General features: G+C 38.6%; 1 protein-coding gene across 2 annotated transcripts; it reads left to right on the forward strand.

Moving 5' to 3' along the window:
• The first annotated feature begins 1,492 nt into the window (after positions 1 to 1,492).
• SLC17A5 (solute carrier family 17 member 5) lies at positions 1,493 to 24,756 on the forward strand. Of its 2 annotated transcripts, XM_058801656.1 has the most exons (11): positions 1,493 to 1,739; positions 5,118 to 5,314; positions 6,724 to 6,957; positions 7,439 to 7,526; positions 10,168 to 10,254; positions 11,526 to 11,644; positions 12,563 to 12,721; positions 14,954 to 15,086; positions 16,734 to 16,881; positions 21,424 to 21,514; positions 23,068 to 24,756. In XM_058801656.1, exons 1-11 carry the CDS (start codon positions 1,679 to 1,681, stop codon positions 23,203 to 23,205), a joined length of 1,455 nt encoding a protein of 484 aa, XP_058657639.1. In that variant the 5' UTR covers positions 1,493 to 1,678; the 3' UTR covers positions 23,206 to 24,756. The 2 variants fall into 2 exon arrangements, with proteins under 2 accessions (XP_058657639.1, XP_058657640.1); XM_058801657.1 differs by lacking the exon at positions 6,724 to 6,957.
• The last annotated feature ends 898 nt before the right edge of the window (positions 24,757 to 25,654 follow it).

The following is a 25,654-nucleotide window of genomic DNA, read 5'->3' on the forward strand; positions in this document are numbered from 1 at the left end:
ATTCCATCATGGGACTGGAGCACCTTCCCTGTGAAAACAGGCTGAGAAGGTTGGGACTGTTCACCTGGAGAAGAGAAGGTTGTGTGGAGGCCTCATAGCAACCTTCCAGTATCTGAAGGAGGCCTGCAGGGAAGCCAGAAAGGGATTCTGTCAGGAGCTGTACTAACAGAACAAGGAGCAATGAGTATAAATTGAGAAGAGAAATTTAGTTTATATTGTAGGAAGAAATTCTTTACTGTGAGGGTAGTGAGACAGTAGAACAGGTTGCCATGGTAGGGTTGTGGATGTCCCAACCTTGGCAGTGCTCAAAGCCAGGCTGGCGAAACCTGGTCTAGCAGGAGGTGTCCCTGCACATGGCAGGGGAGGCTGGGACAAGATGATCTGTGTGAAAAATGCCAGTCACTTGTTTTTGAAATTTTAAAAGTTTAATAGTAATAAAATGGTTATTAAAAAAAAGCAATATAATTAGAGTAATAAAAATTTGAACAGTTGAGATTAGAACAATACGAGACAGTAAGAATAAAGAGTTACGGACGGTCTGGGCAAAATAAGCTCAAAAAAGGACACCTGTTAACAAAGGATTAACCCTTGAAAGCAATAACCGGTAGCATATTCATACATCTCATACATGATGCATAAATTCCATTCAAACAAAGGATTTGGTCTGGTCAGTGTCAGCTTCTTCCTCTTAATCCTAACGGCGTCTATATGGCTGAGCAAGGTGGGAAGAAGGTTTCTTCTGATAAGAGAGCAATAAATTCTCTTTCTCTGAAAGATTTAGATGACCTGTGGCTGCTATCTGGTGTGATTACCTCATTCCTTTCTTTAAAAAATATCCCACATACATGGTTCCTATTTTAACTACCAAAGTTACCTTTTAACTACAAAACTACTATTAAAATGTTAATAAAGCACTACTAATCAATACAACATAATACATATAGTAAATATCTGCGTAGAGCCATATAATATGCATTTTTCACAATCTGTAAGGTCCATTCCAACCCTTTCACATTCTGATTTTAAAACCTCACTCCAGCAGTTGTGCACTGCACGCACACACAGAGCAAAAGGACCATGCACTGCAGATACTGCAATTTCTTGTTAAATGGTATTTCGGTGGTTACAGAGAGACCCAGCGCCCGCAGCTCGAGCCTTTCCTTCTCCGTCCGTGGCTGCCGCAGGAGACCCGCATTAAGAGGCCGCTCGCCTTCACTGAGGAGCAGCCGGCTGTGCTGAAATCAGCGTCATCAGATTTGTCCTACGAGGAATTTTTCCCTCAGCATTCGGGACACCGCGCACAGCGACACCCGCCGCCCGCCTGTGGGCGCGTTCCTGCGGCTCCGTCAACCGGAGGGGAGCGGGGAGGAGCGAGGGAGCAGCCGCCCTCACTTAAGATGGCGGCCGAGGGCGGCCCGCCAGCAGCGTGGCGCTGAAGGCGTTTCCGCCCGCCCCTGCCCGTCACATGATCGCCGGTGCTGCGGCCGCCGCTGCCCGGCCCCGGCGGGGCAGAGCCGAGAGCGCGGGGAGCGGCGGCGGGGGAAACTGAAGCCGAGCAGAGCTGGGCAGAGCTGAGCTGAGCTAAGTCGAGCCAGGCCGGGCCACGCTCCTGGCCGTAGCAGTGGCGCCGGGCGGTCTGGCCCTGAGCGCGCTGCGCGGTCCGGGTGACAGCAGCGCGATGGAGCCCGAGGAGGGAGAGGATCGCACCCCACTGCTGAAGGAGCCCCAGCCCGACAAGGGTGAGACGGGGCGGCAGCTGCCCCCGGGTGGCGGCGTCGCGTTGCCATGGAGGCGCGGGCCGCGAGCGCCGCTGTGGGGCCGGGGTCGGTGCCGCCGTGACACTGCCGGGGTGACGGGGGACCAGCAGTGACGGGGGACAGCGGTGACGGGGAGACAGTGGTGGCTGCGGACAGCGGTGACGGGGGACAGAGGTGGCTGCGGGCAGCGGTGATGGGGGGACAGCGGTGACGGGGAGACAGTGGTGGCTGCGGGCAGCGGTGACGGGGAGACAGCGGTGACGGGGGCCAGCGGTGACGGGGGCCAGCGGTGACGGGCCCGGGGGCTGCGCCGCCCGCCCGCGCCGTTAGCGGCGCTCGGTGCCGGGGCCGCCGCGGTGCCCGGGGGTGCTGATCAGGCACGGCCCCGAGTCCCGACTGCGGTCGCGGCTCTGTCGGTGGCGGGGCCAGGCGCGCAGCCCTGTCAGACACCAGTCCTCTGCTCGGTGTCGTTACAGTAAAGACATCCCAGCCCAAATACCGGTGCAAATATTAAAAGCTACCGGGGTCCACCGAGATCGTGTCAAAATTTCATATGAAGGCAGAATTTGAATTAAGACTAATTGCTTGTTGCAAGTATGGAGAGGAAGGAAGGTGAAAGGATGCACGAAGGTAGGAGAGGAGGCTCGATATATGGTCAGAGCTTAACAACAGAGCCCGCATGTTTATATTTGTCTGTGCTGTTTTGCTTCCCTGAATGTACAACCTATAAAGAGTAGAATAAGATCTTTAGTTTTTTTAGTATGCCATGCAAAAATGATCTAACCTACTTAGCAGATGTGCAACTGCATCAAGGGGTGCTGCTAACAAAATGACTTTAAAAGTGCCAGAAGGAGAGAATTTGAGCTCAAGTCTTCCTCAAGCAATATGTTCATAAGTTTGCACAATGTATCAGGCTCCAGTTAGAGGTGGCTCACCTCACCCACAAGGAAAACTACTGCAGATGAGCAACTTCCTTTAAACTGCTGTGCAACTTGCAGCACAGACCTTTTTTAACTGCAATTTAAGAATCTTATTCAATTACAGCTACATTGCTTTAAAACATGCCCCTGAAATCAGAGTTTGCTATAGACGTAGGACCAAAGACTGCTAGTCGAGGTAAGACCTTGAACCCAATGCTTTAAGCTTTGGTTAGCTGCTTTAAACTTCAGGGGAGTGAATGTCTGTGTCTCTGATTATAGCACTCTCCTGAAACACACCTGTAATCTTCTTGAATCTTCTGTTTTGTTAACTTGATCAATATTCTAATATTGATCTAGTATTTCAAATGCACATGATGGAATGACAGGGAACCAATAATTTAGTAGCTATTTGCTTCAGACTTCAATTCTACATGTTTATTAGGTAAATGTTTTTAATAAAATGTTTACAGTTGGGAAAAAAAAATCTGACACTAGTGACCTTAAGTTCTTGCACATCTGTTTTGTGGAGCTTGCTCTCCATGCAAGTTGTATAGCAGTAAGAGCCTTATAGAGGAAGAGTAATGGATGTTCCAGTTAATCTACATTTCCAAGGAAGAGTTACATCATCAGTGTCTTATTCAGCTTTCTGTTATTATTATCTAACCCCAGCAACTACAAGAAGTAGAACAGTTAAGTAGCTTTACCTGTAATTATATTCATTTTTATAAATTATATGACTTTACATTTTCTACTTAAGGCAAATTGCTTTTTAAACAACAACAAAGAATGACAAAGCTGCTTGACTAGTTTTTGTGTAGTACTTCCTGTTCTTGGTGCCTGTTGTTTTTAATGTAAGCAATAAAATCTTGGCTGCTCTCCCTCATGTCATTTAGAAATCCAGGATGGCCTTTTCAAATGCTTCTGAGGCCAAACTTGCAATTACCACAGGTCTGGAAGGGGTTTTGCATATTTGTCCAATAGCTTTGTTTATTATTTATTTATTAAATGAACACAGCAAGTATAGCATCTCTGTGTCATTTTAACTTGTGCATAATGAACTTCACATAAACTTTGTCAGGATTAGAGACTTCAAAAATGGGAAAGTTCTCTTAATATTATGAAAAACAATCTTGCAGGAAGGTTCTGTTGGTGTTGCCCCCGAAATGTAAAATCACATAGGCTCATTCCTTGTTTCAGGCAAGTTACTGGGAAGGGAAAGATATCTTTGTCCACAGGGCATGCCCTTGGTTTCTTACTGCAGATCAGAAAATCCACTCTAGCGACATTCTGCAGTAGCAGATAAGGCTCTGGTCAGTCCTGTTGATAGATGTACTTGTTCTATTCATCATTTGAACTCTGACTATTGAAAGATGAGTTCACTGTAGACTGATGTGAACTGATGTAATATCTGCTAATCTTCCCAGTTTCAGACATCCAGGTTATAAATCTTACCATTAGTAATGTAGCTCCCTCACAGGAGGGGAAACTCTAAGCTCAATTTGCAAATTCAGCAGATTGTTCAACTAGTTCTTCCTCAATTTGACATTTCTGCTCAGTAGTTTCAGGCATTCCCAGTTCGTAAAGAGTAGCTCCAAATATTCAAACTCTTAAGCTCAGCTCTGGTCTGGATCTTCTGGCACCGATGAATGCTCTCTGCCAAATGCTGCTGTGTACTGCTGTAGGAAATCAATAATTGTGTTACAGGGCATGTCTGCTATCTGTGTATAAACAACTGCCAGAGCTGACTTTAATGTCACGACACAGATTTTATGCTGAATCTTAGGACTCATTTCCTTTGTTGTCTTGTGATGGCCAAGAGGGTGTACTGGGCAACTGGGAACCTGTTACTGTTTCACAGTCCCACCACACTGTTTGCCATCCCCCTTTCTGTAGTTTTGGCAGCTGTCAGCAAATGCATATTCCCTTGTAAACAAACTTATAGAAGGAAGATCTGTTCTAGAAAACAGCCTGAATTGGCAATGACTGTTCTTCAGCACAATTTTAGGAGTATTTGTGTTTCTTGAGCCATGTTTGTGTATGTTACAGGCTTCCCACTAATTGTTTTGGGGTTTTTTTAAGTGTGAAATTCTGTCTTGAAAAAATATTTCACTATTTTGGAGAGGACTTCTGATACTATGTTTCTAAATCCATTTCCACAGACCACACACTACGCATCCTCTGCAGTCCTCACTCTATTGTGGGTAGCTGCCCATTGTCTAAATGAGGATTACATTTACTTTGCACATCAGTATGAAAGTGGGGTTTTAAATTTTTTTCAACCAGCCTCAGACTCTACCCCTTTAAGAAAAAAAAATTATCTTGTCTGCTTGCTGATTCTTTATCTTACCCAAAGATTTCTGAGAACCTTAGTAGAAACTGCTGATGAGTTGTTCTTATTCTGTTAGATCTGTTAAACATTTTTCACTTGCTCTCGTTTCAGTCCCTGCGTGCTGCTCAGCTCGCTACAATCTCGCCCTCCTGGCCTGCTTTGGGTTCTTCCTGGTGTACGCGCTGCGTGTGAACCTCAGCGTCGCTCTGGTGGATATGGTAGAACCTAACACAAGCTCAGCCAAGAATGTGACTTCCAATGTGTGCCCTGAGCATTCCTCCACCATAAATGTTCCTCGCAACACCACGGTGAGGTCTCACACATATTGTCCTGTAACATGGCATGTCAAAGTGCCTTTAGAACTCTGGGATAGATAGAACCATAGAAAGAACAGGCTGGTTTTTATTGGATAGCCTTTCCAGTGGTTCTTTTAAAGCTGCTCTGGGAAATATTAGCCTTAAATGACTAGCTAATTGAGAACTGCTGTGCTCAGGGTCAGCTTTTTACATACCTCTTTTCTGTGCTATTCCTTAGAAATTGGCTAATCTGACCACGTAGATCTGCCATGACTCACTGTTTTGTATGCCACTTACCAATTGATTACTGTTATATCTGCGTCAGAGCTCCCATCACTGTCCAATTTGCCTGCTCTTTGTACAGTCACAATGGCATGAAATTTCATTACAAATTAACATGTACCATTTCTCTCTTCACTTCTTCAATCTCTTTCCCAGATCATGCATTTTGTCTTTATATCCTTTACCTCTGAATTCCAGTAATCCTAAAAATAACACTTCTTAACTGAGCTAACAGATATGGAAAAAAAGGATTTCTAAAAAACCCCTCAGCTTTGTGAATTTGGACTTGCACAGATCTTATCTTGTAGTTGAAGTAGTCGTGAGCACTCTTGCCATCTTCCTGCTTTCATTTTGTTTGCTTTCATTTATTATTTATCACAAATTATAATGGTGAACTTTATGGGAAGATTCTGTCTCATCATTTCTGTGAAATGTATGCTGCTTGTTTAGATGCGGAAAAATTGATCTTTTGGAAGTGATCCCAAATTTCAGAATCACTTTATTGGGCAACAGTTCCTGTCTTCTTGCTGGCTTCCTTTATAGCTGCAGATTCCTGTCTCAATCATCTTCACTTTTATTGCATTGACCACTAAACTCATCTTCCCTCTGTTGTGCTTCTCCCATTATTCTACCTACCCTTTTGAGCCCTCTCCGTCACTGCTCTCTTTCTTTACATTAAATTTAAGCACCTGCATTTTCTTATTAGTTTTTTTTTTTGGTCCATAAATTTTCTGCAGGTAGAGCCTTTTCATAGAGCATGACAGAATGTCCACTCTGTGATTCAGAAGTGGGATTCATACTCAGGCAGACTTACATAGTCAGTACCTGTCACCTAACCCAAGCTGCTTAGGGTTCAGAAAGGGATAACTGACAGAGCACTTGTATTTCATGTAGTAATGATTTTCATACTTGGATTAGATATGTCCAAACAGATTGTGAACTACCTGAACTAGCTTTTAACACAACTTTAATTGCAGTACAGGTGGGTGTAGAGGAAGGAGATCCTAGGGAGCATGTCACAAAAAATTTGAAATTTATCTATAATGGAATAAACAGTGGATCAATGTAATAAAAAATGCGGTCAGAGAAACTACCATCTTTAACTTACTGCATTTTGTTGGGGTTTTTTCTCTTCTTAGGGAGAAAAGTATTCTTGGGATGCTGAGACTCAGGGATGGATCCTTGGTTCTTTTTTCTATGGCTATATCATTACTCAGATTCCAGGAGGATATCTTGCAAGTAGAATTGGAGGCAAACTGTTGCTGGGGTTTGGCATCTTTGGTACCTCTGTATTCACCTTGCTTACTCCCTTAGCTGCAAATTTGGGAGTTGGCTACCTCATAGCTGTCAGAGCCTTGGAAGGACTTGGAGAGGTAATCCTGTTTCCTCTATGTAATTTCAAAATGTATCTGAATAATTTGTTTAAAATTGTAGTGATTAGACTCAGTGGGGTTTGTTATGCTGGAATAGTATATGGATTGTTTCATTTGAGTGGCTTAGTTTTATGGTTTTTAGATAATTAAAGCATTTGTACTATATTTTAGCTTAAGCTTTTCATATAAGAAATGTAAGGTTACCTGAGACAAAACTATTCTCATTTTTTGGAAACCGGGGCCTCAAAACAGTGATGCTTGTATTGTTGCTGCTTTTCCAGTACATACAGACTCAAAAGCAGGAGAAAATAATTCTGCCTCCCTATTCTCATGCCTTGCACAATTTTTAAGTGTTTTCTTGGTAGACAACAAACTCATAGATTGTACTACTGCTTTTTAATGAGGTGTGCTTTGAAACATGTAAAGTTGAAGTGAGTTCTAAAATCCTTGCATTTCAGCAGAATGAAATGATGTTTTCTAGGGTGTTACCTTCCCAGCTATGCATTCAATGTGGTCTTCTTGGGCTCCTCCGCTGGAACGCAGCAAGCTCCTTAGTATTTCATATGCAGGTGAGAAATTCCCACGCTGATAATGGGATTATACATTTTTACTGCAGAAACAGGGAGGATTGACTTAAATCAAAGGGATTTATACTGTAAATTTTAATCAGTATTTAATCCAGAAAATGTAACATTAAAGTAAATCTTGCTTTCCATTAGTTTTCTTAATTTATTCATGGTTGTCATGATTTTGTCGTGATCAATACCTGACAAAAGGTATTGATCTACAAATAAGTATAAACTTGGGTCTAACTTTGGTATAAAGTGGTGAAAATAATTACTGTGAAGATAATTAAGAGAAGATACTGAAAATAAAAAATATTTAGCATTAGGAACAAAAAAGCTGGGCAGTCACAGAATAGAGCTGTTTGGTTGGTTTTTGGAGGGTTTTTTAAGTGTTCTTGGAAGAACTTTGGGAGGAAAACATCCAACGTTCCATGTATTGCTGCAAGAGCTCCTTGTCAGAGTCGACTACTCTCTGACCAGATTGTCCTAGATATTCTGTGTCTGGAAGGGGTTATGTTTGATATCAGATTAACTTCTTTGAAGATACTTGATGTTACATAGGATTTTTGATTTAGCAGAATGATACAGAATGTACTGAAAGCACAGCACAAGTATAAGTTAGCACTTAGCAAATGTAAGTTGACACTTAGCAAAATATAGCAATTGCAATACACTTCAGTTTGGATTCACTGCAGGTCAAGTCTGTTCTCTCAGAAATTCTGTTGTTGTTTAACTTTTGCACTTTGTGTTAGACTGACCCATGTATTCACTCCCCTCTTGTCGGTCTGGCTAAGTCAGTGAGACAGTCTCACTTTTAATGAACTGAATGAGGAGAAACATTTACACCACCAGCTGATCCACTCGACTGACATAACTGTTTATCTAAGCCAAAGCCGCCCTCTGGCGCCCTTTGTATTGAGATAAAGTCGTGGTTGGTCACACCCAGTGTCATTCCCCAAGTGATGGACATGTTGTTCTTGCCTGCCTCCACTGAGCCTTCTTTTTGGGGATTTATTGGTCAGTCACGTTGCTCAGTGCAGTATTTGAGGGGCAGGTGAAAAATACAGGTTTCTAAATTTGCTAATCAAAATTGATAGTATTTCTTTGAGGATGACAAATTGTGTATTTGGTTACTGAAGTAATGGTTTGCTTTGCTCACTCTTATTAGTAATAATTAGGTTTTTTATCAAGAAGACAGGTCTATACAATGCAAATTTCAGCTACAGTTTCTTAAGGAGCTAAGAGTGACTCATTTTTCCCAGAGGGATGCAGCCTTAATCCTTTTTCCTCACAATTCCTCACTTTGCTCTGAACCAAGTGTCTCATCACTCATTGAAGTGACCCTTCAAAGACCTACTTCAACTCATCAAATGCATCAAAAAACTTTTTTCTTTCTGTTTTTTAAAAATCTGTTTTCTGCCTTCGTATTTAATTAAATATACTTCAAAAGAAGTCTTCATGTGAGACCTAATACACAAGTTAAGCAGAGCAAACAGAGTTGGAATTGCCTTCTACTGCATTTACAACTGGGAGCTTTTAAACTGTCCTTTTGTATTGTGTGAAAATATATGCTAATGTACGAGTGAGAAGAGTCTGTGGCCTTGAGCAGCCCATTGTTAGCAGTCATGGGTGGATAAGATATCTTGTGTAATCTTGGCAGGCTGTTTTCCTTCCTTTCCTTCCACGTTGGCAGTCATGTGGTCTGTAGTTAATTTAATCACGATCCTGTTGATTTTCTGAGAACATGTGGTTGAGTTTCTGTGTAGTTGTTATTGTGATTTATATTTTGCATGATGTATGTGGTTTTATTCATTGTTGGAGATTTCTGCCTCAAATAAAAATTGTTTCCATAAAGATGGAGTCTAGGTAGCCAGAATATCAACATAATATTTTCTGAGTTGAGATTAAGTCCAGAGAAGTAATTTTGCAGCTAACATTAAGAGACAAAACCTGCTGTTTATCACCAGTAGGCTGTCAAGTATGTAAATAATACAGGTTTCTGGTTTAGATTTTGAAAGGGAAACACCTGCCATCCTTATTCTTTGCAAAATGTATGTTGAATTATAAGCACAGGAATAGTTCTTTCTGCCTTTTGGCTTTATTCTGAACTGCATATCTTTCCCTTCTCCCTTGATCCTAGACCCTGTCACATGCAGGAAACATGGAATTTGAACTTACTGGTTATATATGCCTGACTTCTGCTTCATGTTTCTGAATTCTGGTTTTGTGGCGCTAGAAGGAGATACAAAAAAAGCAAACAGACTATATTATTGGCACATTATACTCCCAAGGCCTTAATTATACTGTGCTCAGCTCTCTCTTGTTTTGACTAATTTGCATTGGTTTAGATGTGTTAGAGCCATCACTTTTTTGGGACAAATGTGCTAAGAATCCTTATCTTTTATTGCTCATTGCTTCTAATTTTGGCTTCTTAGGGCTTTATGGCTCTAGTTGCTCGGAGCTGCCAAGGCAGCTCATTGTGCCTGTGTTTCTTTAAAGCAATGCACAACCCTCTAGTGGTAGTGACAATTTTTATTCATGATTTATTACAGAAAAATAAAATAATGCTGAAACGGCACTTATACTTAAGGAGTCCGTAGGAGATCTGATTATTTTTCCACTTTGTTTTGCTTTCTTCTGGTAGGTGCACAGCTGGGAACTGTTGTGTCTCTGCCACTATCTGGTTTAATTTGTTACTATATGAACTGGGTTTATGTGTTCTACATATTTGGTGAGTTTTGATTTTTCTTTGATTTTTTGGTCTTGTTTTGATTTTTCTTAATTATTAAAAGTACAATCCATATTCTTTTTGAAAAGCATACAATATAAAACTTATTTTAAGTTTTAAAAGAGTGTTTGACATGTTGGGTTGCTGTTTTATTTCTTCTGAGCAATTAGAGATATTTAAGGCTAAGTAGATTCCAATGAATGGCTAAATAAGCCTTTTTCCAGTGAACAAAGCTGTCTCTGAGTTGGACAAAAGCTGGTGCAAGTCAAATGCTCTTAACTCTCCCACCACTTGAAAACAACAGGCTGAAATTTCTTATCTGAAGTGTGAAATTGAGTTAATAACTTTAATCCCAGGAATAAATCTCAACTTTGAATGAACAAACGTGTGAAAAGTTACTGCTGCTTAAAACGTAAACTGGAAAATCCCTAGCAGTCACAGGGACCCTGAAGGAATGCATAGCATATTTACTGTGTCATATATTCTGGAAGAAGCTGAAAGAGATTTTTTTTTTTAACAGCATGTCTCACCTAATGCCTTTTATAGGTCTGTTTACGTGTGTGAGACATTTCATATTCTGCATGGGAAAGGCAGAATCAGAATATAAGACAAGAGTTACATTTCCCTTACAAAAAATCTCCAACTTTTTACAAGTCACAAAGATTCAAACCAAAGAACTGAACAAAATGAAATAAGTTAAAATGTTACAATTACATAAAAGTGCAGTTATTTTGGACCAATTATTGAAAAGTTAACTTTTTTCAAATGAAAATTCTGGGCTTGGTTTGCAGAATTAAGCCAATATTTTATGTAATAAAAGCTTAATAAATTTTTTTTGTAATAAGCTGGTATATTATGTAATGATATTTTGTATATGTGCATGGAGTATTTTTTGTGATTAAACTTAACATGAACTTTTTATTTCCTGAGGGTGAGCCATACCCTTTGTGGCTTTTCCATGTGACTGATAAAAATACAATTATGTATGGGCACACAGCTTTCTTGCTGTATGAAGAACTTCAAGCAGAGGAAACGAAAGAGGAAAAAATAAAAAGAAAAAATTCTGCTTAGTCATCTTCATTCTTTACTGTATCTAAATGGGCATTGTTAAGCCACTTTGGGGAACTGGCGTTTGTAAGAAGATAGAAAAATAATGTTCATTAAAATTGTATTAGAGTATTGAGAAAACACTTCTGACTGTATCATCTGAGAGTATTACTTAATAAAATTGCTTTTTTAAAATTTCTATCTCTTCACCCATCTTTTCACAATAGGTGCACTTGGCATATTGTGGTGGTTCTTCTGGATGTTGTTGGTTAGTGATACACCAGAAACTCACAGGAGCATTTCACATGCTGAAAGAGAATATATACTGTCTTCTCTAAAAGATCAGGTACAGCACTTTAGTAACAACCAACCTATTTCAGTCTGAACATAAGCCACAAACATGGTCATTAATGTCAAGCTTTGTTTATTGTTTGTTACCTGTTTTGTTATATGTTTATGTAAACATGTTTATGTTTAGAATACCATTCTTAACCTGAGATGGAGACAGGACTTTTCAAACAATTTTTTTTTTTTAATAGTTCAGTTGTAAACTGAAAAACAATCAGTAATCAAACAAAGCATTTATAATAATGCTTTTTGTTACAGATGTTGTTGAGGTGCTTTATTTTAAAAACTTTGTATTAAAAAAATGCTCAAATCTGTAATTTTATACTAGATCCAGACCTGTATAATGTCTTTAACATTTGCAATACCATATTTTACAGCATTTCTCTTTCTCAGTGTGTCATCTTGACTAAGAAATAGATTACTATTGACAGAGAAAATGTTTATGAGCCAGTTCCTGAAGTCTGCATAAGATTCATTCCTATGCCTGGGGGGATATGTATCTACAAACAGTGAAGCTGGCTGAGAGACCAAAATTAATATCTAGGATTGAGCAGGAAGGGTTCAGCTAAATCAACACCCGAGGGGTGACTAAATATTTAATTGTTTATAATAAAAGCAGAAGGCATCACATTTCAACAAGGGAAGGCACACTTTTTGAATTACAAAATGTAGTAATTGGTTTACTTTGGAATAGTAAACATCAGACTAGTAACATACTTTAGTAAACCTTCATTGAGAACTGAAGACAAGTACTTCATTCATTGCTGATGACTTGCATCTCTCAACTGAGACTGTTTTGTGCCTTTCAGAATAGATCATGAGCATAGATTTGGTTAGCATCAAAACCACTGTATTTAGAAAATGTTCATATCACCATTCTGATTTCCTTCTTTTCTCTTTGTCTCCTGCTTGCCAGCTTTCTACACAGAAGTCAGTTCCCTGGAGACCTATGCTGGGGTCCCTTCCACTCTGGGCTATTGTTGTGGCACACTTCTCTTACAACTGGACTTTCTATACACTTCTTACACTCTTGCCCACGTACATGAAGGAAATCCTGCGATTTGATGCACAGGAGGTGAGATGTATACAAATGTAGTAATTTCCTTCTTAATTAAAGAAACTAAATCAACTGCTGTTTAGAATAGAGGAAGCTGTTTAAGAACCTTGGAATGTAAATGTATAGCTGGGAAACGATAACCCCACGCAGTTAAGCAGATGCATCAAAAATGTTGCCTGCCTTATAATTTCTACTTTATGGACTTATTTGACTTATTTACCTTAGTGCTAGCTTTCATGTTAAATTTTATGTTTGAAGATGCATGGTACCCATCTTTACCTGCCCTGCTTTAAAACAGTAACTATAAAAATAGTTTCCTTGTTATATGGCTTCTATGACTATTTCAGATTTTACACCGTTTTATGGCTTCTGAAATAGTATCTACTTCTTTACTAATTCATAAAGGAGAGCATTTCCAGTTAAAAATAAAACTAAGTAAACTATTGGACAAGTGGCATTTTTGAAACTATTTTCAGGATGGGGTTTGGGGGAGAAAGGGACCAGAGAGAAGCTTCATTCTGATAGGATCACTTTCCATATTGTCCATTTCTTTCCTCAATGAGCAGTAGAGGTAAAATCCCTTTTCTTACTAAGGTAACTGGATGAAACAAAACCATAGTCTTAAGATCCAGATATAGTGCTTTGTAAGGAGATTTTATAAAATTAGATTATTTACCAGGGAAAAATAAGGGGGTTGGGAAGGTGGAATATTCTTTTTTACAGCATTTACTTGACTGTACTGGTCTGCCTTTAATGAAACAGTTTTGGTGATGGCATAGCTTACCTGGAGAAACTGGTATAGCTAAGATAAAAAGGTGCTCAGAAATTGCAAGAAGTTTAACATAGTCTTTTCCTGGTTTAGCAAACCAAACTAGTTTAGAGCAATCTGAAGATGAACGATACCAGCAATCTTGGGAGGAGAAGATGGGGAACTTTAGCATTAGAACAGAAGGTTGCATTAGGGCAAGCTGCAAAATAGCTGGAAAAAACTAACTGATGTTGCTGGTTGGGCTCCTCATTATGCCTCTTCAGGTATCCCTGAAGAGGCATCAGTATCTGTGAAAGTCATTTGCTACCACAGCTCTCAGTTGCATGTGTTTTGTAAAATGCCATTACATTAAATAGTAACAGATTCTGCTGTGAAGTGATTTCCTTTGACTTTGAATCATGTTTTTTCTTTTTGGAGTAGCTTAAAGTATTGACTGTTGTGAACATCAAAAAAATAATTTGAGTAATAGTGTTGAACTAAGTGTTGCCACACATTTAGATGGAAATTGCGTTATGGTTTAAAATATTATACACTTATTGCTTTTATTATATATTATACTCAGTTTCCTTTCTAAAATACAGAAATTAGTTTAAAATAATGCTGTGTCATTGAACAGTGCTTCGAAAAAGTTTCTTGATTACTGAGACTGTCTCCGTTTTTCAAAATTTTACTTACTGTTTTTGAAAACTGAGTACAGAAATGCAACAGGCAGCATGCTTAAGTACTGGTAGAATGGACTCCAGGTGGGGATGAATTTCTTGTTTCATTTAAAATTAAAACTTCTAGGGAATCTTTCACTTCTTGGCAAATATACATTTCATACTAGTGTATGAAGGTCATACTATTTCTACTCAAATACCCCTTTTGAATCACAGATGAGGTCAAATTATAGCTCTGTTACCAATAACTATCCATAATTTTTGGAAAGGCTGTAAATGTGGGCGGTTTAGTAGTACCTTTTGCTCCCCTTCATCAGAAAATCATGTAGAATCAGGCAGAGGTCTAAGCAGCATGTGTTTAAAGTAATGGAAACTAACTGGTGGCTTCAGTGTAAGTGATGTCAGATCCTGAATAATTCAGCTTTGAGATTGTGGGATGTCCAGTCTAGATGTGATGAAAAGTTCTAGTTCTAGATTTTGTTTCTGTTTACAGGCAGCACCAGATGTTTCAGCAGATGGATTAGGAATAATATAATATAACAGTAGTACAAAACCCAGAGATTCTGTATGGTTTTCAAAATTCTGAATAATATTTACAGCTTCCAGTTATTTTAGTAACTCGCTTGATATTGGTATCCTGGCAACTTCCACAATCAGGTTAATGTCCACAGGATACGTTCAGTTATGATTTTCTTCTTCCTGAAGCTAGTTGCTGATCGAAACCTTTGAGTTTTTGGTCTGACTGCATTGGTAGTTATGGATTAAGTTAGGATTGGTTTGTCATTTTAGTGTTTTAACTGTCTTCTTTTACCTCCTTAACAGAATGGATTTTTGTCTGCCCTGCCTTATTTTGGATGCTGGTTATGTATAATTCTGTCTGGTCAAATTGCTGATTATTTACGGGAAAAACAGAACTTCTCCACTGTTTGTGTTCGCAAATGTTTTACCCTAATAGGTAGGTACAAGTATTATCTCTTGGAAGATATAATCTTAGAAAATATAATAATGTCAAAATTTAAGGGCTTGGGGGAGTAGTCTGACATTCTGCTGTGAGATGAGTCAGCATTGTGCATGGCTTGAGTGGAACAACTTTATTTTTACATTAATGTGTCAGGAGTAAATCCTGTCTTTTTCCATGAGAAGTAGGCCTGCTGGATAAGAGAACAATAAGAGATTGTCAAAAGCTTTTTTTAGGTCAAGATAATTGGACTACAAGCAAACCAATCAAATAAATAGTCGTGTAAAGTCACCATAAAAGGGTGAATGAAACATTGTTATCAGAAAAGGTTTATCAAACTGACAGGATTATTGTTCTGCATGAGCCTATTCTGTTGTTCAGTGTTTTGTTTATCTAAGACTAAAGTAACTGAATTGGAATACACTTGCAAAATTTACAGCTGCTACCACAGTAGAAAGACCAAACAGAATCCTAAATGGTCTTGACTAACTGGAAGGAAAGATGATCTGAAATCACCAACAGATCAGGCTGGTAAAAGGCTGTATTTAAGAAAGGGAAGTTGATTGCTGAATAAAGAGGGGACAGGAGAAAGAAATTGAAGAAAAAAAAAGATTGGACACAGGATCCACAAAAATTGTAGCCCAGTTGTTGTATGGTGATCCTTGCTGCCTGCTGAATTCAGCTGATTCAATTGCTTTCTTTAAAGCAGCTGTTGTAATAAATTCTCAGGCATTTTGTTTGTCTTTAAGCCCGTGCTATTTTGGTGATTCTATTTACTGCAGGACTGCACACCTCACACTCATGTATGCATAACTCATGAGAAAAAATGTTGTTGTTTTAGGAGAAGCAAGACTTAGATTGGCTTCATCAGCAAAAGTGTGTACTTGCAGCTGTTCACAGAGGTCATGATGGGGTCATGGAAATGGGCTCTGGTACTGAGAGACAGCTACCAACATAAGAAGCAGTGTGCATGAGCTCATGATGGCTGATAAACTGTTTCCAGTGCTTCATGCAGCATCTCTACAGCTATCTTGGAGTCACCCAGGGTTCACAGTGTCAGTGCAGCTTCAATTTATTTATAGCAATAAGTAAAATTAGCTTGTGAGGTAATTTTCAGAACCTGTTGATTTTAGTTAGTTTTTTAATCTAGTTTGTTCCTTGCCACTAGAGTGGGATATTTCTGATCGAGTTGCTGTTTCCTGAGACAAGTTTTGCAACCCGTCTGCTCTTCCTTTTAACAAGGACATGTAGTGATAGCACAAGGGGGAATGGCTTCAGACTGAGAGTATATTTGAATTAGATAACGGGAAGAAATTCTTTACTGAGAGGGTGGTGAGGCACTGGAACAGGTTGGTCAGAGTTGTGGCTGCCCCATCCCTGGAAGTGCTTGAGGCCAGGTTGGACGGGGCTTTGACCAACCTGATCTGGTGGAAGGTGGCCCTGCCAGTGGCAGGGGTTGGAGCTGGCTGATCTTTCGGTCCCGTCCAGCCCAGCCCGGCTCTGTCCCGCCGCCGTTGGGGGAATGTTCCGGCCGTCAGGCGCGCCCTGCGGTGCCGGCTCCGTGCGCCAGGGGGCGGCCGAGGGTGGATGGAAAGCGCTGGGAGCCTCCAGGCGTCCATTGAGTCTCGGGCCTCTGTCTTGAAGGAATGATTGGACCGGCGCTGTTCCTAGTAGCAGCCGGATTCATAGGCTGCAACTACGCCCTGGCTGTGGCATTCGTGACCATATCGACAACACTGGGAGGATTTTGTACATCAGGCTACAGCATCAACCATCTGGACATAGCACCTTCGTAAGTATTGCTGAAACTGTTGTTAGTGCATGTGAAAAGTTTATGACCCCCTTTTTTTCTTTTTGTGTTGCTGGGGTGCCTTGGGAATGTAGCTATGGAGCATGTGGTGTACAGGCCTGGAGTGTAAACACTGACAGTTACTTGGATTTACAATATTAAGCACTGTATTTCCAAAAAGTGCTAGTTTGGCAGAGGATATGACACAAACAATAGTTTGAAATAATTTCAGTTTTGATCCTGCAGTAATAAATTATACAATTTCTGTAGTTACAGATTTTAATTATAGCTTTGATAGACTTTTGATTCATGTTTATAATAGGACAGTGCTTTTTGAACTGTACAATACAGCTAAGTGTTTCACTGTTTTTAACTTTTCCATCAGAGCTATCAGCCTCTGGTATGAACATTACCATATTTAAGCACTGTGCATTTGCAAAACATTCTGTACACTGGAATCTAAATCTTGTTACAAGTAGTTGACCTGATTTGTCAGTAGGTAACAAATCAGGTATGTACAATTGCTCTTAAAAGCATAATTTTCAAGAATGGAAAGTTGAGACTTCAGGCTGTAGTTTCTCCAATGTGTTACAAATTCATAATTGGGCAGATCTGTCAGTTTCCCAAGGAGTGTGTATGTATGTATATTCTTTTAAAAGTGCACTGTTAGAGGTCAAGTATTTTGCTTTGTCTTTCATTTACCAATTTGTGGTAGCAGTTAGACGTGAACAGGGTCAAATGACTTTATGTCCAAGGAAGAGTGTGTTTCAGTATTAATGTGAAAAATGAAAAGACTTTAAGTGTAAGTGTAAGAGGAAAAAATATTTTGTAGAAGTAGCATCTATACAAAAATTCTGATCATCTAGACAACTTACAGGAGACCTTGCATCCCCGTTGAAGATGGTATTCAGGCTTTGGCAATTGAAATTATGGTGGTCATATCCATAATCATGGACAATTTTTGACTTAACAAATGGATATGAAATAATGGGAATCCAGTTAATCTTGGCAAGTGAGGTTAGGTAGTAAGCAAGAGGGGAGGCATCAGTGGCCAGCTATAAACAGCTTGTAGTGCTGAATTGAATATGAAAGTAAGAAAAACAGTTTCTGTGGTGCACTTTGTTTTAAATCATATTTTAAATAACTACAAACTTAGAAAATATACTTAAAGCAGTTCTTCTGGGGTGTTATGGGACCATTACACAACTTCTGTTTCAAGCTTAGTTTTGCAGAACTACAAGAGTTAATTTCCAAAATATGTATTAAATGGTGCTTGTTATGTGAGTACAATTTAACCTGTCCATGGAATACAACAGAGCTGTGACAGGGAAAAGGGAATCATGCAACTGCAGTGTGATTTACACATACAAGGAACTTCTGTATGTAGGCAGTGGTTGAGGTTTCCCAAACTAGGATGTTGTATGTGTCTTCTAATTTTAGATAGTTCATTTTGCATTTCAAATATGTTTATTTCAAGAGTCAATTTGTTTATAACAGTATTCAGAGTATTTTAGGTGTTGGAAAAAAGCCACAAGAAGAAAATGATGTTACACCATGCTGATGCCTGTCAGCAGGCATAGTTAGTTATCTCACATGAACTGCTGCTGATCCAGATCCCACTCTATTCTTCCTGCCCTCGACAAATCCTGCTTTTTCCCTTTGCATTTGCACCAGACAAGTTCCTCTAGCTCCTCTTCCCTCTCAGACAGGCAGAAAGGAGCACACTGATTGCAAGAGGGTAATGTCTTGCTGATGGTTCAGAGACTTTGGCCCAGCATTGCCTCTAGAGGCAAGTGGCTGCATATGTGGGAAGACTTTCCTTGGTGATGATGTGGTCAGGGTGAGTGCTGTTTGATTGAAATCAGTGATTTTCTATTCAGCACGTGCATGCTTTACTTCAGGGTAAATCTGTTCAAATGGGGACAGAGAAGGAAAAAAGCATGTCCTCATAACAAAGGTCATATTAAAAAATTTCCTCAGGTACAGAAATGCAAAAAATATCTGAGATAAGAAGAAAAAGAAGACTATCTTTCCTCTTCCCTCACACTTAATTTTTTGCAACTTGTCTGAACTTTGTTGGATAAAATTATCAAGGCAGATATGCACAATTTCAAAGAAATGCTTGACATAATTGTAGAAATCTAAAAACAGGGTCTGCATGAAATTGTGAAGGAAACCTGGGTAAAGAGTTTACTCAGAGCTCAATATTTATTTTTCATAATTTACTGGAAGACGTTAGAAAAACCAGAAATTATTCAAAGCAGTTTCAAAATGCACAAATGCCCATTTAGACTGGTTAAAAGTATGCTGCCAAGAATAGCAAATGATCCTTTTTTGCTACTAAAACTTCCATTATATCAAAGAAATAATTATTATATTCACAGGAAAAACAGTGAATGAAAATACTGATGCTTAATTAACAACAATATTTGCTATGCGGTTTTGGTTGCTATGATATATTTATTATGATGTTGGGGACAGGAGGGACACAAGATTGTTCTTTTGGGGAGTATATATTTTAGCTTTAAATCTACATTAATACCTTTTTATTTTTAAAAATTTTAATATTGGTGTTACCATGGTCCCTTGTAATATTCATGTGGCTCTGTTGTACACTAAATACTTCACATAGCTATTTATTTTACTCTTGATTTTACTACTTGACTGCTCTGCAAGTTAATTTGTATTTGGTTATCCCCAGTATGCCATAAGAACCTGACTAACAGCCTTCTATTGGTTCTGATCTACAGAGGTGTCACTTTGTGCTTTCCTTTTCATGTGGGAGTTTCCACTGTGCTAAGGGAGTGCCATCCCAGTTATCTGCATCAAACAGCAAGCACTATCAGGAATGCAACCTATGTCAGAAACACTGGGCATAAACAGAGGCATTTAGCCAGCTATTGGTTGGCAAAGATCTTTGTTGACCAGAGAAACTATTAAACTATGTTTAGTTTTTAAAGTGTCTGTTAGCAGTGTTGTAGTGCTTAAGCATGTTGAAGACATTTAAAGTACATTTGGTTGTACTTAAAGGCTTTAAACAGGGTTTTGCTTTATATGCTTATTTTCCTAAGGGAAACTTTTACACTTTGACATTCAGCTTCATAAAGGCCTAATAATTCTAAACCACTTTCCAAGATAGGAAGACTGCATGCTAGGTTTATAAGAAATAAAGAAGTTTTAACTAAAGCATTGCCATGCTTTAAACTGATATGTAGTGCAGAGTTTCAAGAAAAAAATCAACTAGTAGGCTAGATTATTGTTTCCCTTTCTCAGGAAAAAATGCACATGTTTTTCTAATATCACTGGAATGAATATTGCAATCTTTTTGTAACAATGCTGCATGATTGAATTCTCCTGTTTTGGTAAAGAAAATTCCAAAGCTATGAATTTCTCTTTAGAGATGAAATATGTTTCTGTTATATTAATATTGGTGAAGACATAATTTTACTCTGAACAACCGAAAAGGATCACTGGGATATGATTCCTTTCTCTTACAGTAAACTGCAACTATTAGTATTTTGTAAGATTCTTCACCCAACAAATTCACCTTGAAAATCCAAAACATAGGGATCTGTGCTCTGGTGGTTAGAAGGTCAAACTTCTGTGGAACATCTGGCTCTTACTTCTCTTCAGTCTCTCTCACAAGTCTGCACTTGTGGTACAGTTTCAAACTTTCAGTATTGCAACATGCCTGTGAGAGAGATCTTGAATTGCTTGGAGGTGAGGTGCTGAGACTCAGATATTAAGCAAGTTACCAGCTTTTCCCAGCAAGTTTTTATGGCTGCTGGTGCATACACATACATTTGTGTGTGAGAGAGCAGCACGTTCATGAGCAGGAGCCCTCAGAATGGAGCTGCAGGAAGGGCAACCAGCAGAACTGGTTTGGTCAGGCCCATTTCCCATTGGCCTTGACCCACAGAAAGCTGATGGGAAGGACTGCCACAGCACTCTGAACTCCTATCTTTGGAATAAACACTTTGTAATGTAATGGGGATATCCAGGCACACTGCTGATACTGCCTTCTTGGTAAACAAATTTTTAGCAGTGAAACCTGAACCAACTCTTACTGTTGGCAAACAGCACTTTGTCATACTTCTTGTTGTCTTTCTGCCTCAAGACATGCAATGTGTCTTTAACTGCTCCAATGGATCCATTCCAGACAGTTTGGTTGTGGCTTAGCAAAGGGAATGTGAGTTTGGATTATGGATCTTGAGCAAAGCCATAGGCAATTTAAGTTAAATTCCATACCTAGCCTCTGGAAAATAAAGACATGCAGAATCATTGAAGTAGAAAAGGATCTTTAGGATCATCACACCCAACCATTAACCTAACTGCCAATTCCACCACTAAACTATGTCCCTTAAAATGTATGTGCCAAGCTGTCATTTGTTATTAGAAGAAAAGCAAGTCATTCACAGTGGAATATTTGTGTTTTAATCTCTCTTGTGTGATCAAGACAAGGCCTACATGCAAGTTAGACAAAATTTTTTCCATGATTGATAAGCCTTACAAGTTAATAAGCAGTGTTAACAACTTCTCTTGCAGGTATGCTGGAATTCTCCTTGGGATCACAAATTCCTTTGCTACTATTCCAGGAATGGTGGGGCCAGTTATTGCCAAAAGCCTCACTCATAATGTGAGTCTGTTTATTATTTTTTTCAGTTGTTATATTTTTATCTCAGTTGAATAGAAATTCCCTCTTCTCAAGTCTGCAGTCCTTAAATGAAACATGGGTTACACCTGTAAGTCACATTGTTCCATAGTTGTGAATTACTTAATTCCTAGCTCTTATTTTCCTGATTTTGATCAGGAAAATAAGGGTAAAATCAAAGACATTTGTAAGACTTGAAAATTTTACTGACTCACTCCTTATATTCTCTAGGAATTGAATGAATATATTTTTATCACAGTAGAACTCTGATAAAATGCCAACTAGATGAGACATTTGTGGTATTGCTTTATTAAACTAGAACAAGTTCTTCCTTGTTTTTTTTTAATTAGGTTCTCACGTGAGGTGTTGAGTTCTAATGTCAGCACTTCTCAGCACTTCTCAGACAAGTGAGAAACTAGATTCTAGTGTTAGATTTGACTAACAAGGTGGTGTGGTGATTTGGATAGAAAAAGGGAAGCACTGGGGCTTTTGAGGAGATTTTTATTACTAATTTTTCAATGAAAATGTGAAGATGAACAATCAGTGAACATTGTCATTTTCAAGAAAGGGAGATGGGCTTAGTGATACACTTGAAGTTTTTAGCGTTGGAGGTCATTCTAAAGATTTTCTTAAAAATCACAGATCACAAGATATTCTGAATTGGAAGGGACCCACAAGGACCTTTGAGTCCAGCTCTTAAGTGAATAGCCCATATGAGGATCAAACTTTTGACCTTGGTGTTATTATAACCATGCTCTAACCAAAAACAATCAGAAAATATTCATTAATACATTCCAATAAAATCAGTTCTTCCAGATACCTTAACAAGTGGATGTTTTAGGGTATTTTTGTTCAGTTTAGTTCTTTCCCCTCCATACTAATGCACTCATCAGGTATTCTGTTTTTGTAGTAAGATCATTTGCAGGTTTGTTACAGCATCATCTGGAACTTAAAACAAACCTGAACCTTTAAGGCGTCTATAGATTTTTTTTCTTTATTTGAAAAGAAAAATAACCCCAAAAGGCAAATAAACCACAGTTCTTTACTACACATTTATTAAGGCCTTACCAGAGTTTAGAGGGTTACTCTTGAAATCTGAGTAGGGGTAGCTACCTTGTTTGGACCAAAAGGCACATGAATCTGGACTGTTGGTATAGTGGTCATTAGGAATACTGCGCAGTGCAGGGTACTTCAGCCCTCGGATCACCTGATCTGGAAGCCAAAGTAGTGTTTCCCTTACAGTAACATTGTCTGCCTTTGTATCCATGGTTCTGCTTCTCGGGTGATAAACTGATCCAGGTAGGGTAATGCAGTTCTGATAAGACTGTCTGTGTAAGCTATATTATAAAACTGAAGTTGACTTTACTAATGATTTCATCCTTTATGTTTATAATGCTTTTATGTTGCTGTGAAATCATGCTGAATGGCATTTACATTTAAATAGTCAAGGCATGTAGCATCGATTTTAAAATTACTTTTTCTTGAGTGTGAAGCTGCAAATTAACTGCATCTTTTTTTTTCTTTCCCCTGTTTGACAGAATACTGTGGAAGAATGGCAGATGGTTTTCTATATTGCTGCTTCTATTAATCTATTTGGAGCAATTTTCTTTGCATTATTTGCAAGTGGAGAAGTTCAGGACTGGGCAGTCAGTGGATATCACTTGCATAGAAACTGAAGGAGATGTTGAAATACCAAAGCTGTGCTGAGTCCCGTTGTGCTTAGAACTGTGTGACCAGAAAGTGCCTTCCCTGCTGATGCCTAGGAGTCTTCAGAGCTATTCAGTTAAATTACTTTATCTGTGTATCTTTTGTACTGAAAATAATCTGGCAGACTGTATCTGCTATTTCCTAACAAGAAACTACTTGGATTAACTATAGAAATTTCATGCTAGGACTTGATATCAAATATATGATCAGAGACTTTTAAATCCGTGTGCTAGGCTCTAATACTTTCTAGTTTTTAATTAATATTTTCTGAATTAGTGGGTAGGCAGATGTTTGCTGATACTAAAATGAGAGGAAAAAGTAAAGTGATTTTGTAGCACTGTAAGGAGGAATGACATGCAAAGAATTGTACCCAAAAATGTGGTTTGATTTCCATTATGAAACTGATAGTTTTTTGCTGTTTAAAAAATTGTAGAAGAGCTCTAATTTCATACAATCTTTTATAGTGCTTTTATTTTGTCATTGTTTTAACAATGGCTAACTTCTATTTTATGCACAAGTTTTGAATATATAAACATTCCCTGTTTTATGAATACAGTTTCACAACTAATGCACAGCAACAAAGAAGTAAATGTAGCATTGGAACTGAGAATAAACCACATGTCCTCTGTGGTGCAAGTTTTTCAAACGGACCTTATTTTTATTTCTCTCTGCAAAAAAGAAGCAATGCAGCTCAGTGGTTTAAATCTAGGCAGTGTACAAGAGTGAACTAGAAATAGAATATCTGCATTATTACCTTAAAATAACTTTCAGTTTGGCAATTAATTTTTTGTCCCTTTAAATCAATGCAGTGGAATTCTTTCCTCTTACATGTAGATATGTTTGTCAGCTTGTCAGTGTAAATGAAATAAAATAAGGCCAGTGTAGCATATAATGAGGAAAATCAGTTCTCTAACAGCCTTGTTTGTTAGCCAGCTAAAAAACTAGAGTATAAAAGAACTAGTGCAACAACTTGGTGCTGTTACTCTTCTATCAATATAGAATTTGACACTCAAGAACATTCTTTGCACAACACACACTTAAATGCCACAGAGTAGGATTAAAAGTTATAAAAACAGTGGCCTTGCTGAGAACAAATGGCTGAATAATGATAGGGCCACAAAGCAAAGGAAAATTCCTGTGCCAAAGATTCCTGGATTGGAGCAATTAGATAAAAAGGAAAAATCACTGGGCTCTGGGTTTTTCATTTACCACCAATCCAAAAGAAAAGCCCAGTACTAAAGCTGCTCCAGTGGAGCCTACCTTCCTTCATTTCTAGGAAATGGCATCTGCCTCTACTTTTTAGCTTTAAGAGCCATTTTGTTTTGGCCTTCCTTGAAGTGTCATGTTCTCTGATGGTGGATTTAAACTGTGTTTAAATCTCTGTTTGTGTCTGCAGCATTTCCACAACACACAATGTTTTGTTCAGATTAAATTAGTACTTATTCAGTAGGAGTATGTTAAAACTATATTGTTTTAGTCTTCAGTGTTTCTACAATAAATGGATTGAATATTTACATGTGCATCTGTTGTTGAAAATTACTGTCTCCATGAAGTTAGAACAGCATTTTGAAAGTATGCTGAGCAACAAGGTTTTTGACTGGATTAAGGAATAGTTAATGTTTTCTTGGAAAATTACCTTCCTCAGAAGATTTTTGTCTGGCTTTTTAGGTAAGTATTATCTTCCACCTGACACTGTATTAAAGGTAATAATTGCACTTTATGTAAAAAGAAATTTGTACTCTTTCCGTATCTTTGGTTAAAAAGGAGGGGGGAGGGGAGTTTAAACAATAAAAGATTGGACAGGGTTGCAATTCCACCTCTTCTGAAGTTGGAAACTTCAGCTTCCTGTGCTTTTAGTCTTTTTCCTTGAAAACTGTTCAGATGAATATTAAAATTTAAAAAAAAACATACTTAATGGTGTAGATGCAGTAGAAGTGTATGTAGACATCCCCTGTATCAGTTACATGAGTCTGAACTGGATTTAGTTAAAACTGAATTTTAGGCATACGAGCACCTGAGCAGTGCAGAAAATTTTGGACCAGCACACTAGATTTTCTTTTCCCTTCATCTAATGCACCATTATTATTAATTTTGCATATTCTGTAACTTCTAAGGCAGCTTGGAAAGTAGGACTGAAAAAATGCTATAAATCTTTGTTATTTGTGGACAGCAGGCTGCACTGAAGTTAATATACAGCTATTTCTGATTTCATTTTTGAAAGTATCAAAATATATGGTGGGATTCCTGATTCAGTGAGGCTTTTAACACATAACAAGCAGGAATATCCCAAAAAAAACCCTTAAGTGTTACTTTTCTGTATCATGCTTGCAAAAAAGGAAAATCTATAGAAAAAGCTGTCAAAATATTTTCTGCTAATCATGATATCACTTTTATTGCATTGCCACACTACTGTTAGCA

The sequence above is a fragment of the Ammospiza caudacuta genome, chromosome 3, assembly GCF_027887145.1.
Source record: "Ammospiza caudacuta isolate bAmmCau1 chromosome 3, bAmmCau1.pri, whole genome shotgun sequence".
Classification (NCBI taxonomy): Eukaryota; Metazoa; Chordata; class Aves; order Passeriformes; family Passerellidae; genus Ammospiza; species Ammospiza caudacuta.

Excerpts from the sequence above, each read along its gene's own strand:
- SLC17A5 (XM_058801656.1), top strand. The coding sequence starts at position 1,679 with ATGGAGCCCGAGGAGGGAGAGGATCGCACCCCACTGCTGAAGGAGCCC. Across the intron at positions 1,740-5,117 it reads GGAGCCCCAGCCCGACAAGG|TCCCTGCGTGCTGCTCAGCT; the intron begins GTGAGACGGGGC and ends CTCTCGTTTCAG. Across the intron at positions 16,882-21,423 it reads CATCTGGACATAGCACCTTC|GTATGCTGGAATTCTCCTTG; the intron begins GTAAGTATTGCT and ends CTTCTCTTGCAG.